Source organism: Schistocerca serialis, chromosome 2 (genome assembly GCF_023864345.2).
Source record: "Schistocerca serialis cubense isolate TAMUIC-IGC-003099 chromosome 2, iqSchSeri2.2, whole genome shotgun sequence".
Classification (NCBI taxonomy): Eukaryota; Metazoa; Arthropoda; class Insecta; order Orthoptera; family Acrididae; genus Schistocerca; species Schistocerca serialis.
Window position 1 is genome coordinate 817,002,295 of NC_064639.1, and position 15,291 is coordinate 817,017,585.

General features: G+C 37.5%; 1 protein-coding gene across 1 annotated transcript in view; it reads left to right on the forward strand.

Moving 5' to 3' along the window:
• Nucleotides 1-15,291, forward strand: part of LOC126458058 (zinc finger-containing ubiquitin peptidase 1-like) — a 248,903-nt gene that overhangs the window by 69,202 nt on the left and 164,410 nt on the right. The window contains exon 4 of the mRNA XM_050094856.1: nt 12,926-13,041. Coding sequence (XP_049950813.1) covers nt 12,926-13,041 — 116 coding nt within the window. The remainder of the gene's footprint in view (nt 1-12,925; nt 13,042-15,291) is intronic.

Genomic DNA, 15,291 nt, shown 5'->3' on the forward strand with positions numbered 1-15,291 from the left:
CTGGTTTTGCTACCATGTTTTTGAATAGAGTTAAATACATACTTTAAGATTACTTGCGTTTCGTCTTCCAAATGTTTACAAGTATTGCAGAACTTTTATTTGTTTATATGTCAACAGTAGAATTTAAGTTATGAAACAATTACTGATTTCTCCCTTTAATGGAAGATACTAACTAGGAATAGTCAAAATAAATTAGAAAATCAAATACATACATAAAACTAAGCACAAAATTAGGTCTGGTGTTATTTAATTTAAAACTGAGGGCCAATCTTTCTGTTTTATGAAAATACAGCTTATACTCATGTATGTTAATGTTAATTAAGTCAAAATTTTAAGGAGGCAGATGAGAAAATAAGAGGGTAATTAAAATTATCCCAGCTTGCTTCATCACATCATCCCCTCATTGGATTGACCAGATAGATATTGCTAATAGCTAAATGGGCAATTCAATGACCACAAGTGACACCAGAAATTGGGTTTAACAATGTACACACACAAAAATTATTACGTAAGTAATCGTATCGAAAACTACAGGAAATATGTTTTTCAAATTCTAACTTATGTGAATTGGCTATAAGAAAATCCCCATGAAAAATAATTATGTACAGATCATTGTACACACAAAAAATATACACAATTTATACATTTAACAAAATTTATGCATCTTCATCATAAGTGATGTCCTTTTTTTTTGTTCAGCGAAGATTACATTTAAGATACATATCATGTTGTACAAGTTCTCTAAACAGAATAAATCCTAATGGGTTGCAATGAGTTTAAGAAGCACTTTCACATTTTTGATGATATTTAACACAATTTCTCACCAAGCTGTCCACGTCTTCAACAGGTTCAAGTGGCAGTTAGGAAATGCACTGTGATCTGTTCCCTTGGAGGTGGTTCTCCTCAGCTACAGCATGTGAAAAAATTAGACAAAATATCCTCCTTTAGTACACTTATTTTTACTTCTAACTTAAGTCAAAGAAAAAATGTGTCACACAAAAAATGATAGTCCATACATCATAAATAAATGCATTACGTAGTTTTCATAACATTACAATAATTAGCACTACATTTGACTATAGTATGAAAGGTGTGGAGTAGTAAACATTTAAAACCAAGTACACATTACACAACAATATATTACTCTAAGCTGTAACTGACTAAAACTGCTTAAACTTGAAAGATTTTAGTTTCTTACCATTTGCAAAATAGCACCTTAGTGTCTAAAATATGTACATTACGTCTAGTAAAAACTCAAGAAGTGCAGTAGCATAGATTTTGCTAATCAGTATGTTATGAAAAAAGAATAGTCACCATTACTTAACTTAATTACTATTCAAATCAAGATGAGGGGGATGGATGTTGTACCAAATCATTGCAGTATTTCTCCACTCAACTCTGAGCAGTGCTCTCATTCAACCAGAAAATTAAATCCTCACAAAATCACTAAATGTTACCAAATATTTGACCTGTCAGAAATATTCACATCAGTCTAGCACCACAGTTATCAGTTAATCAGCAAACTTCTTGTTCTTCATTACATTATTACCACCTCAAGCCCATCCTCAGAACACAAAAAGCAGTTTCCAGGTAACATATAAGTCCAGTGACGCAGCATTATATGACTTGTAAATATTGCTCTTTCTGTTAAACTCGCATTTCCAGCTGCAGTGTCATAAATTGCACAATGTACACAGTACCCAAGGTTGCCTAGTTCAAAAATAGATCATCATTGCAGTTACACCACGTTCATTTGTATACATTCATATATTTCATTACTTGATCATGTCTGTTAGCTCCATTATTTCACTTACATTTCATACCTTGTTAACTAGTGGATTGCATTCTCAAAAAATATCCCTACTGCAGAGACAGGCTCCCTAACCATTAAGACCCTAACATTATTCATTATTTTATTATTCCATTATTGGTTCATTAACTAATAAATAAACACCTGCTCTGCTTATCTAATGCAAAGTTGACTCTACTGAAAAACACTCCACAGTAACAGAGCCATATGCTAAGGCAAACTTAACTTTCATTACCAGTCAGACAAAATTTCCACTTAGAGAAACTATTATTTGCTTGACATTCTAGCCTGAAGGGCAATATACATACAAGTCTTGCTAATACATTCATCACACATCACTCCAGGCAACTATGTTTAAAGTTGTAGTTCCTTAGTGTTAGAAAAGGCTGTACCATGACACAGATAAATATTTATCTCACATGTACTGACTGCACTGAACACAAATACTTCTATTATACAACAATTAATATGAAGATTTAGTGTTTAAGATGGTTTATACTGCACATTGTCTCTGCTGCTGCACCCATGAGCTGATGATTACTGCAGATATTAATTATCCTCCACACATGCTGACACCTTTCATTTTAACGTAATGTATATATTACATTGAATAAAACTTTTCTGAAATATTTCTATACTGAAGTATGCTACTATACAAAAGTACAATGAAAGTAGAAGATAGAATGGTTCTGACTCACTTATAAACGACAGATAGGATAGGAGAAGAGTTTGGCTGTCTCAGGAAACATGAAAAATGAGATAGACAGCTGAGGTAAGCATTATTGCCGCATGATGAGTTCAACACAGAATGTTGAACTCCTACTTGTTGATTGTACAAGGAATTAGTTCCAAATGTTACCTCAATGCTGAGATTTTGAATCACCAACAAATTGTATTTCAACGGCTGTCTTGCCAATTCTACATCTAATAGTACCTCTCGTGTCACACTCGGTGATAGCGTACTAGTAGCACCAATAATTTTTATTCTAGAAACATGCATTACTACGATACCATCTGCGTTCGTAATTGGTTCAAAAAATTTTTGGGACATGCCATTCAAATCACTACCACTTTCCAATAAACACGTAACATGTATACCTAGTACACTTGCTGTTCTTACAGGTTGACACACTTCCTTTTTACTTACCATGTGTTCTTGTTCGTACAACAAATCCTCTTTAATCCTTTCTTTACTTAACACATTGCCTTCGTTATTAATTATAGATTCAAATACCCCATTCTCATCACTACTGGATTCGTCATCGCTGTCATCTGACTACAGTCAGACTCACACATACTTTCACCCATGCTATGCTCTAGATTTGGTATATCTTCCACTTTTTTCTCTATTTCTCTCAATTTTGAATCTACATTTTGACCTACTTTTACCGGTTTTTCCTTTACCACTACTGCACACTTGGTTTTTACCCCTGTCTCTAAATCATTTCTAATGTGATCGATTTGGTTCTCAAGTTTAACTCTACTTCCAGCACCTTGTTTCTTGAAAACCTCCACCTTCTTACTATGGCCATCACAAAGTTTCTCTCTCTCTCTTCTACACATTTACTACTCGATGTTAATTTTGTATTTAATTCTGAAATATTAGAGCTGACTACCTTAATCTCCTTTTTAATTTCTTTCTTCAGTTCATCCTTTAAGCTAACCATGTCAGTTCTAATGCTATCAGCTTTTTTTCCCACCCTGCTAATGTCTTTTTTTCACACTACTAATGTCTTCATCATACTACTAATGTCTTCTTTCATGCTACTGATATTACTCATAATTTGCCTTAACATTTCTCCCCAATTTTCGTCTGGCATGAACTTTTTCCCTTGCTGACTTTTGCTACTAGGTTCCTCTTCCTTAAACTTAACAACCTCATACTCTTCAGTACTGTTTTTGTCCATTTCGCTCTTTATAATAGGACCTTCATCCCCATCTGTCAAAGTTAAATTCATGTTTGATTTAGAATCATCACCGTCTACAGAACCAGTCACACTTACATCCTCCTGTTCATGTAACAACTTAACCTCTACAGCTTTGTCCTCTGTAACACTGTCTTGTTCGTTAAGGTCACTCATTATGTATCACTTAATACAAAATCGCTTTGCTATGAGATTACCTTATTCTCATTCATTCTGCTGCTGCTGCTACTGTTGTGGTTGTCCTCTTGGTTCATCGTCTGCTGCACATTGTAATTCTCTCGGCGAGTCATCTTGTTCACCTCCGGTCAGCTGTGTCCACCTGCATGCTGACTGGCTGCTCCTGTGCTCAGTGGTTGCTTCCTTAGAACCTGCTCGTTGACTGACTGTTGCACCTTCATTGTTATGAAACCCCAGCATTGATTTGCGATTGCACCGTTGCACAGTAAACTGCTCTTGATTTCAGTTTTCAAAGTTAACGTGTCCTTGTTTTACTGTGGTTATGTACAATAATCCTCACCTACAATGGTACCACATGAAACGATAGCTCCTGGTTTTTAGTTCCTCGTTTGTTGATTGTTGTCCTCGGTGGTCGGCGTGCTGCGTTGCTACTTGACTTACTTACTTGACTTAATTCCTTTGGCCCCTATGGGGGCATAGGGCATCCAGGAGAGCTCGCCATCCGTCTCTGTCTTTGGCCATTTGCCTCAATTCTGCCCAGGTCTTGCCAACTCTTTGTACTTCCCCTTCCACTGTCCTCTTCCATGTGCCCCTTGGTCTTCCTCTCTTCCTTGTTCCCTGGGGATTCCATTCCAATGCTTTTTTGTCGATGGCTCCATCTGGTTTTCTCAAGGTGTGCCCCAACCAGCCCCACTTTCTCTTGTATCTGGTCTTCTATAGGTATCTGGTTTGTTGTTTTCCAGAGCTCCTCAATACATATTTTTTCTGGCCACCAGATATTCATGATGCGTCGAAGACATCTATTTGTGAAGCTTTGTAACTGGGATGTTATCTTTTTATCCATTTTCCAGCTTTCACTGGCGTACAGAAGGACAGCCTTCACATTTGTATTAAAAATACGGATTTTTGTTTTGTACGTGATATTTCTATTTTTCCATATTGGATACAATTGTATGAAGGCAGAATTTGCCTTTTTAATGCGGTTTTTCACGTCATCTCCAGCTCCACCATCTTCCGCCACTATACTACCCAGATACAGGAATGAGTTGACAGTCTCCGCCCACTGCTCACCTGTTAGCAATGGCACCTCCATGTTCCCTGAATTTACTCTCATTTCCTTTGTTTTGCCTATATTTATCTTGAGGCCAGCAGTCTCTGCTTCTTCTTTCAGCAAGTTTAATTTAGCTTGCATATCAGTCAGCCTGGGAGCTAATAAAACTATGTCGTCTGCAAAATCCAAATCCTCCAGACGTTCATGGATCCCCCACTGGATTCCTCATCTCCTGTCTGCTGTGACTCTTCTCATAACAGAGTCTAGAACACAAAATGCAACCCTGACGGACTCCAGTTGTTACTTTTATGCCCTCTGTCATATTTCCCTTGTGGAGTATGCAGCATTTGTAGCCATCATATAGATCTTTTATGATGTTTAAGATCTTCTGTGGTATGCCATACTTCCGCAACACCTGCCAGAGCACTTTATGTTTCACGGAATCGAAGGCCTTTTGAAAATCAATGAATGCCAGGTACATGGTTGCTTGGAATTCTTCGCTTTGCTCTAAAATGATCCTAAGAGTGTTAATAAGATCAACACAACTGCGTTGTGCCCTAAAACCGGCCTGTTCTTTACGCAGTCGCTTTTCAAGGGATTCTTTAATTCTGTTTAAAATAATTCTGGTGAGGACCTTACTGGGCACCGACAACAATGTAATACCACGCCAGTTGTTACAGTCTGACAAATTTCCCTTTTTTGGGAGCTTTACCACCAAACCATTTTTCCACTCCTTTGGAGATTTCTCTTCAAGCCAAATATGCTTCAGCAAAGGATGGAGCATTTTAACAGTATTTTCAATATCAGCTTTTAAGAGCTCCGGTGCTATGTTGTCTAGGCCTGGAGCCTTTGTATTTTTTAGTGTTTTCAAGGCAATCCTAATTTCGTCCATGGTGGGGCACTGCAAATTTATATCTTGATCTTCTTCTACTTCCTCTGGAACATCTCTTACTTGTTCCTCTTGGTTGTCTTCACAATTTAACAGTTCCTTAAAGTGCTCCTCCCATCTCTGTAGCTGTGCCTGTTGAGTTGTAAGCATCACCCCATCCTTGTTCTTAACTGTTCCTTCATGTCTGAAGTTCTTCATTGACAACCGTTTGCTAATATTGTAGAGCTCTTTCATATTTCCTTGTCTTGCTGCCTCTTCTGCTAATTTTGCTTGCTCATCCATCCATTTCCTTTTATCTCGACGTAGCAGTGTTTTCACTTTTTTGTTCGCCTCCATGTATTCCTTATGCACTTCGCTCTTCTGCGCTCTTGTCTTACAAAAATTTAACTTAAGTTTTAGTTCTTTCCTGTGGCTGATTTCATTCCACGTAGCATCGGAGATCCATTCCTTCCTTTGATGTGCCTTAAATCCTAAGATTTTTTCTCCCACATCTAAATAACTATCTTTGATTTTTTGCCAGCATGTTTCAATTCCCTCTTCCATAAAGTTTTCTTCAGAGAGGACCTGGAATCTGTTTTGTAGTTCAAGTGCAAATGTTTCTTTGGTCTGTTGGTCTTTTAATCTTGCCACATCTATTTTCTTGCACCTGTGATTGAGCTTGGTTCTATTTGCCACTATCTTCAGTCTGAATTCCACCAAAACTAGATGGTGGTCACTTCCAATGTCTGCCCCTCTTCTATTTCTGACATCTAACAAAGAGTTTTGGAACTTGCGGCTTATGACTATGTGGTCTATTTGATTTTCGGTAACATGGTCTGGAGAAGCCCACGTTATCTTATGGCAGTTATGATGTGGAAACAATGTGCCTCCAATGACAAGGTCATGTTCAGCGCATGTATCTATCAACATTTCACCATTTACATTCCTGATCCCCATTCCATGCATGCCCATGATATGCTCAAGCCCTTCATTTTCTGAACCAACTTTTGCATTCAAGTCACCCATTAAAATTTTTATGTCCCTAGAATTTGTTTGTCTAAGGACTCCATTAAGTTCTGTATAAAATGCATCTTTTAATTCTCCTTTAGCTGTTTCAGTAGGTGCATAGCATTGAATTACAGTGACATATCGCACATTTGTTTTAAAGCGTGTGGTTATTATCCGTTCTGAGACTGGTTTCCACTCCAGTAAGCTCTTCTTGCTGCTTTTAGATAGTAAGAGCCCTACACCATTCCTATGCATCGCGTCCTCACCTGTCTGACCCGCATACAGCAACAGTCCACCATTTTGTGTTTGGAATTCCCCAGATTCTGACCACCTTACTTCACTTAGTCCCAATATATGTAGTCGGTAGTTCTCCATCTCTTTTTCAACCTGTCTTAGCCTCCCTTACTCTCTCAACGTCCTTACATTCCAAAAACCGATACGAGTTTTCCTTTTCAGGCTAAAGGTCATATCCTTAAGATCCGTCCGGCTGTTTCTCCTTTTAGTTTCTGTGATGTGTGTTTTTTGGTGGTGCGGGTTATCAGCCCACAGCCCCCGAGTGTCCTGGTGGGGCTGCCACCTCATGGCCTGGACACCTGCCAAGGTTTTATTTCAGGGCCTTACCCCTTAGATAGCTTGTCTTCACCACGACTACAGAACGCTATCCATCCCTTCGCAGTAAGGCCTATGTGCATCAACGTTGTCCTGGTTTACAAGGAACTTCCGCTGTCCACATTAGGGGACTGTGTCTGCTGCCACACAATCACAAGGAGGAAAAGGAAAGGAAGGGAGTGTATAGGATGGGACAGAACAGAATAGGATAGGACAAGACAGGACAGGACACTAGACGGGACATTGTGAGACACACTTTGTCTGGATCCTCTATGGAGATCTGTCTGGCTTGGGAGGCCCTGCTGGTAGTTACACCACCGTCGGCATAGCCCTCCACTTCATTGGATCACACAAACCCCCTCGCCCACACGGACAGTGTTTCGTTAAGGTGGTGTCTCCTGAGGGGGACTGCGTTGCTACACTGACTGAAAAATGGGGATTGTGGATTCCAACACTGAGTACTTTAAATAACGCACCCGACAGATGCACAGTTGCATTTCACAGTACTTTAATTTCACTGTTAACAACCCCCCAATAATACAGTTATATGGCCAGTGCACTATTGTTTAACTTGCGTTAAGCCTCATTAATAGTTTGCAGGCGAAACTCCACATACTGCTACAATAATTTCCTGTTGAACATCTACGAGCAGTAAAAACATAACCACAAAGTCCCCACTTCTTGAAGAATAATCAGGTACATATGGAGCAGTCACTTTCATTGGTTCTTACACATGGCGTAACTGTTTAACACTTATTTCATAGTTAATATAATGGAAGGAAACATTCCACGTGGGAAAAATTATATATAAAAACAAAGATGAGGTGACTTACCTAACAAAAGCGCTGGCAGGTCGATAGACACACAAACAAACACAAACATACACACAAAATTCAAGCTTTCGCAACAAACTGTTGCCTCATCAGGAAAGAGGGAAGGAGAGGGGAAGACGAAAGGAAGTGGGTTTTAAGGGAGAGGGTAAGGAGACATTCCAATCCCGGGAGCGGAAAGACTTACCTTAGGGGGAAAAAAGGACAGGTATACACTCGCACACACGCACATATCCATCCACACATACAGACACAAGCAGACATATTTAAAGACCCGTCTGCTTGTGTCTGTATGTGTGGATGGATATGTGCGTGTGTGCGAGTGTATACCTGTCCTTTTTTCCCCCTAAGGTAAGTCTATCCGCTCCCGGGATTGGAATGACTCCTTACCCTCTCCCTTAAAACCCACTTCCTTTCGTCTTCCCCTCTCCTTCCCTCTTTCCCGATGAGGCAACAGTTTGTTGCGAAAGCTTGAATTTTGTGTGTATGTTTGTGTTTGTTTGTGTGTCTATCGACCTGCCAGCGCTTTTGTTCAGTAAGTCACCTCATCTTTGTTTTTATATATAATTATTTCATAGTTAAATTGAAGCACTGTTTTTGTTCTAACCTGCACAGGTTACTCATCTGAAACTTGGCCATGGACTGACTGTCTCGTGACCAAAATTCGGGCCCTTATATGTAATCACAATAATCGGTACTGAAACTACACATTGTTCGAAGTTAAATTTACAGAAATTGCAATTAAATCTTAACTCATTAAATTAACTGAATACATCGAAATATTCCATCTTCATAACAGTTTCTTCTACTACAAGGGCTAAGCCGAATTATTTGTTTAAATTATGATATTAACAAATATAGTTATGTAAACAATACCTTAGACAAAACTGTTAATTACTTTGGAATTAATTACTAGCTGGTTTTGCTACCATGTTTTTGAATAGAGTTAAATACATACTTTAAGATTACTTGCGTTTCGTCTTCCAGATGTTTACAAGTATTGCAGAACTTTTATTTGTTTATATGTCAACAATAGAAGTTAAGTTATGAAACAATTACTGATTTCTCCCTATAATGGAAGATACTAACTAGGAATAGTCAAAATAAATTAGAAAATCAAATACATACATAAAACTAAGCACAAAATTAGGTCTGGTGTTATTTAATTTAAACCTGAGGGCCAATCTTTCTGTTTTATGAAAATACAGCTTATACTCACGTATGTTAATGTTAATTAAGTCAAAATGAAAAAAATGAATTTTAAGGAGGCAGATGACAAAACAAGAGAGTAATTAAAACTATCCCAGCTTGCTTTGTCACAGGAGGTGACCTGACAAACTACTCAAGAATGGGCTAATCACCAATGTGCAGGTAAAAGTGATTCAGAGAAATAGTAGTAGCTTCTGACTGAAGAGATCTGTATGATGACGACTGGTTTTGAAATGAAGGACAAGATTTGGATCATGGAATATAAAGATGATTGATGGTAAAGAGGTAGTACTTTTTCAGGGAGTGAAGGACCATAAACTAGACATTCTTGGAGTATGTGAGGTGAAAAGCAGATGTAGTGGAATGAGGAGAATGCTGGAGGGCTACTATATTTCAAGGTACTCTGGGTCTGCAATGTGTAGTTGAGCAAAAGCAGGAGTAGGTATAATTATCAGGGAGCTGCTTGAAATGAAAGTGAGTGGATGGGAACTAGTCAGTTCAAGAATAACAGCTGATGATTTTGACTTGGAAATGGAAGAGTCGTATGTTCAGGTGTACGCACTGACTGAAGATTCTAATATACTAGATCAAGAAGAATGACAATATTACGAAAAAGGTAGATTGCTACTCACCATGTAGCTACTAAACATGTAAGCTTTCAGCCACAAGGCCTTCTTCTGAAAAACACACACACACACACACACACACACACACACACACACACACACACACATTCACACAAACGCTGCTCACACACGCATGAATGCTGTCTCTGGCTGCCTAGGTGAGACTTTAGCAGCCAGACACAGTAGTCGTGTGTGCCTGTCTGCAGCTCAACATCTCTGCTATATGGTGAGTAGCAATCTGTCCGTGTAATATTGTCATTTTTCCATCCTGTATCTTCCATTGTTAGGTCAAGAAGATTTCTATGCATGACCACAGTGGACTCTGGGCAAAAACTTAGCCAAAGGCTGTCCAGTAATAACTGGATGAAATTGCAGTAGTAGAGCAGGTCAGGACAAAAGAGTACACATGGAAATATGGGCAGTCATGGCAGAGAGAAAACCCAAAATGATGGTGGCAAGTATCTTATAGAATTCTGCATGGTAACTCCTTTTTCCCTGAAAAACAAGTGTGCAAAATTATCTATGAAACAGAAGGTAGAAATGTCAAAATCATTATCAATTACTTTTTATGTACCCAGCATATACTGAATGACATCATTGATGTGAAGGTTATATGAGAAGCAAAATTTGCTGCAGATGATGGGGATGGACACTTAAGTTCTGGAAACCAGCTAAATCTAAAACCAAGAAATTAAAGTCAATTAAAGCGAAGAAATTTCAGAAGGAACAAGAAAAAAATATGTATGCGGAGTCAGTGACAACAAGGCTCCAAAATAGAACAAATGAGGATAGTAATTCATGTGGATTAGGCTGAAGTCAGTATTACTACTGTCAGTAGGAGACCTATGTGGCAGTAGTAATAGATACAAGGAAGAAAAGAACAAGTTTGTAGAATGAGGAAATGAAGCAGGTGGTGAAGTATAAGAAGGAAGCCTGGAAAAGATAGATATCATATGGAAGAAGGTGAAGGCATTTAGAAACATGGTTGAGGATAGGATAGAGAGAACAATATAGATTCACAACCACACTACCATTTTCCATTTATCCATCAAATAAGTGCTGGCCAGTCAAGATGTGCGATTTGGAAGGCAGTGCGACATCTGGGATCCAAGGCAAAACTATAGACTCCAGTGGTGTAAAAGCTTTTGCCTTGTGTGTCACAATGCCGTGGCAGCTCAAGGCAACAGCCTGAAGCCTGTCAACAGTGGCTAATACTGCTTTTAGTTGCTTGCAGATAGTGGCTAGTTTCCGCTGTATCCATTCATGATTTCGTCTTTAAACAATTTTTTGTGTATACCACAAGTAATCTTACACTAACCCAAAGAGTCACTGGGTGCAATCCTGTTCGTACTGCTAAGCTATTTCTAGTTTTTACTACTGTCCAGAGTCAGCTCACACAATTCAAAAGCACTAAAATGTACATAAAAATGCAAACAATGGAAATTTAAGGATGGAATGTAACAACATTAGAAAAGGATAGCTGGTACTCACCATATAGTGGAGATTCTGAGTCACAGATTGGCACAACAAAAAGACTGTCAGATAGTGAGCTTTTGGCCGACTAGGCCTTCATCGGAAATAGACAAGTACACACACAAACGCAACTACTCACTTTCTGACATTCTTTCTGTGACTCAGTATTGTTACACAAAAACTTAAGTTGTTATACGCTAGTCAACACAGTAATATTGACTTCTTTGCAGAATAATGTGAGGACAAAACTAAACCTAATACTGTGTATGAACAGAAAATGCTACTGATCCTGCCACATCCAGTGCATTCTCCATCTGCAGTTACACTGACTACGCAAGCACTCTACTTGAAGGCTACAAGATTCAAACTGAATCTGACAATAATAGCACTTATGGTGGCATGAAGCTGCATTAGACAATCAGCTCCCACAATTAAATTGCCCTAAAATTCACGCAAAAATTTAGAACAAGTCATTACACTTTAGTTAACACATTAAAGGGCATAGATACAATACACTTCTTTGCAAAAGCACGAGAGAACAAAAACTTAACTAAATCCTGCGTATTAACAGAGAATGCTACTACTGCTGGCATGCCCACTGTAGTCTGCAGCTGGACAGATTCTCAGCCTCCTAGCTATCTGTTCCTCCTCTCCAACATTGTGGAACGTGTCCCTTAGAAAGAAGCAAATAGTTCCTATATCTAATTTATTATTATTATTATTATTATTATTGTTGTTGTTGTTGTTATTTTGTTGTTTAAAAATGGTGTCTGTTGGCGGTACTGGAATTTTGTCTTCTGAAGGTAAGTGATGGTCAACCAGTAGATTATGTCTGTTTTTAATTTTATAGTTTTCTCAAGTGAACGATTCTTTTTATACAGCTATTCTAGTTTCATGCTATAGCAGTGATTCCATTTTTAGTTTTAACTTGCAATATTCCATGAAAAATATGTGTATAATTAACCATTCAAATAATATTAAATTAGAAAAGTATTGTTAAAAATACATCTTAAAAACTTTACTAATGATGTAGAAGCACACTCAAGTGTGAAGGCTGTAAAGTAGTTGTGATGATTATATGGCAAATGATCTTTACCACATATTTAAAACTACCAAATGTAACCCAGAAATTTTTTTTATTGTCTTTCCATACATAGTGTTGTGTCTGAGAGTTTGGAAATGACTGGGGTAAAAAGCTTGCACAATCTCGTTTTAATTTTATTTGTTTTATTTTATGGAATTTTGAACCTACAGATTTAATTCTCATTCATTACACATATTTATGTAGGTTCAAGATGATTTAAAAGTTGTTGAAACATATATGATAAAAATGTTCCAGGCTTGTCACCTATTACTCCAGACATGTCCTGTGATCGGATGTTGGCTCGAGAAATAGAGAAGCGGGAAAGAGAAGTTCGCAGATTACGTGAGCAACGAGAATTTGAAATGTTAAGGGTGAGGCTTTAAGACTGTTAAATATTATATTCAGTCATGTTAACAGAATATTTGTGTTTTGTAGTATTGTGTGTCTTTTAATAAACTTTTATTTTCATTGTTACATAAAATAGTTTTTCTGTAGAATTTTCTTTTTTATATTTATATATATATAGTGTACTGTTTGAGGAAAGTCTATTATTAAGTTTTTAGTGTTAAATGAATCAATACATAGTCTCTCCAAATATCTTATGTAGAAAAGTAAAACTGGACAAAGTGATTTCATTGGTGTTCTTAAGCCACAGATATCAACATTGATTTTAGAGGTTCTTCAGAAATGAGTTTGTAGGAGGTGTATTTCAAAGTGTACAGCTAGATGAACGAGATTCAGAGTCTGTGGAGGAATGGAGGCTAAATGCCAACATTTGAATGAACCAGATGACTCAGAATTTTGTATGTGGTTGTTTCATTGTTGTATTAATCACCAAGTATTCGCAGTTTTATGTTTCCCCAATGGATAATAGGTTTATGAGTTGTTAGCAATTAAAAAAAAAAAACTAGTTAATGCTGAGTTTGTTTCTGAATGGTTTATAGACCTAAGCTGTCCATTGTATTATCACAAACTTTATTTTTGCTTCTGCAGCAGCTAGCATATGATCATCAATGTCTATTGCTGCTAACAGCAATTTCTTTTCATCTGTCTGAAATTTCAAAATATGTCTATTCATGAGTTAAGATTTGAAACATTTGCTGTGAATCTGTTACAGATCTTTTCACCTCGTCTGGCCTTTGTCTGATATGGTTAAGTTTGGGGCCTTGCTTCATATACTTGTGTCATCAGCAAACATTACAGTTTTTGAGCAGTCAGTACAGTGTCATTTATGAAAAATAGGAGTAGGAGTGGACCCTATACTGAACCTTGTGTGACTCCTCATTTTGAGTTTAAATATATTTCTGTTGTGCAGTTTTGTTCTTTGTTATGAATGTCCATCATTTACTACCAACAAAATTTTAGTTTTTCTAGGAAAATTTTCTGTTCCATGGAATCAAATTCCTTTGCAAGGTCACAGAATACACTGACAGCTTGATTTACCCAGATTTAATTTGTGAGAGCGTATGTAGTTATCTTTGTAGAAAGTCCTTTATGAAAATCAAATGGAAAGATGGCCAGCAAGTTAAGCTGTGAAAAATGTGTCAGTACTGTATCACAGACAACTTTGTAAATTTTTTTTAAAGTCCTGAAAGAATAGATTTGCTTACTTTTTTTGTAGATGGGTTTCCATATAGCACAGTAAGGACTGTTGGGTAATATAATATTAGGTAATAACTTACTATTACAGTTATACTCTTATATATTGTAAAGGATAGTCCTACCAAGTCAATATAAAATCCTACTAGACTGCTAAAAGCACCATTGTAGCCACAAGAATTGATATAACAATTTCAGAAATCTTGGGGGAGGGGGTTTGAAATTAATGTCTGCTGGTGGTGTACAAAGTATTTCTCAGAGCAAATGTGTAGCACATCTATATTTGGTTGTTTATGAGCAGGAGCAATGTATGAAATGAGGGGCTCGGCAGTAAACATTGGTGAGGGACAGTCTGCGAGAAGCAGAGATATTAATTGTAGAATGTCAGAGATGGCATGTTTCATTCATGTTAGTAAAAAGTTCCACGAAAAACCAATAGATGGCACCAATATGCCAACTTTCAGGTTTTCACTGTTGCCAGCTTTTTTGATTCATGTGCAAGTAAATAATATGGCGGCAAGTGAGAGTGAAGTGTCCAATATTCGTGCGAAAAACAAGCTTTTCAGTGAGTTTTTGAGCAAGTGTGGAGATGGCCTGGATACTTATGACACTGATGAAGACCCTGAATGTGTTCCTGAAGATGAAAGCACCTCCAGAGTTGTTGATAATCAGGTAAATATGAATATTTATTTCTGCAAGTAAACAGTGTTAAGTTGCGTCCCTTAACATTATTTACATGAATTTACTTTACAATGTGATGCCCATAATGTTAAGGGCCATCCTTAACACTGCTTACTTGCCATAGTAAGAAATCCAAATCAGTTTTCTATGAAGTATAATGGTATCTGTACATATTGCTATATGTTAATACCTGGCCTTCTAACCGCAATCGTTATTAAGTTACGGATCTGTTATTATGTAGTTTTTCTATTTCACATGCTTATCTTTTCCAAGATATTTTTCTAGAAGGTGTGTGGGAGAATGTCAGTGTATATGTTACGTAATGAAAACTACAGTGGATG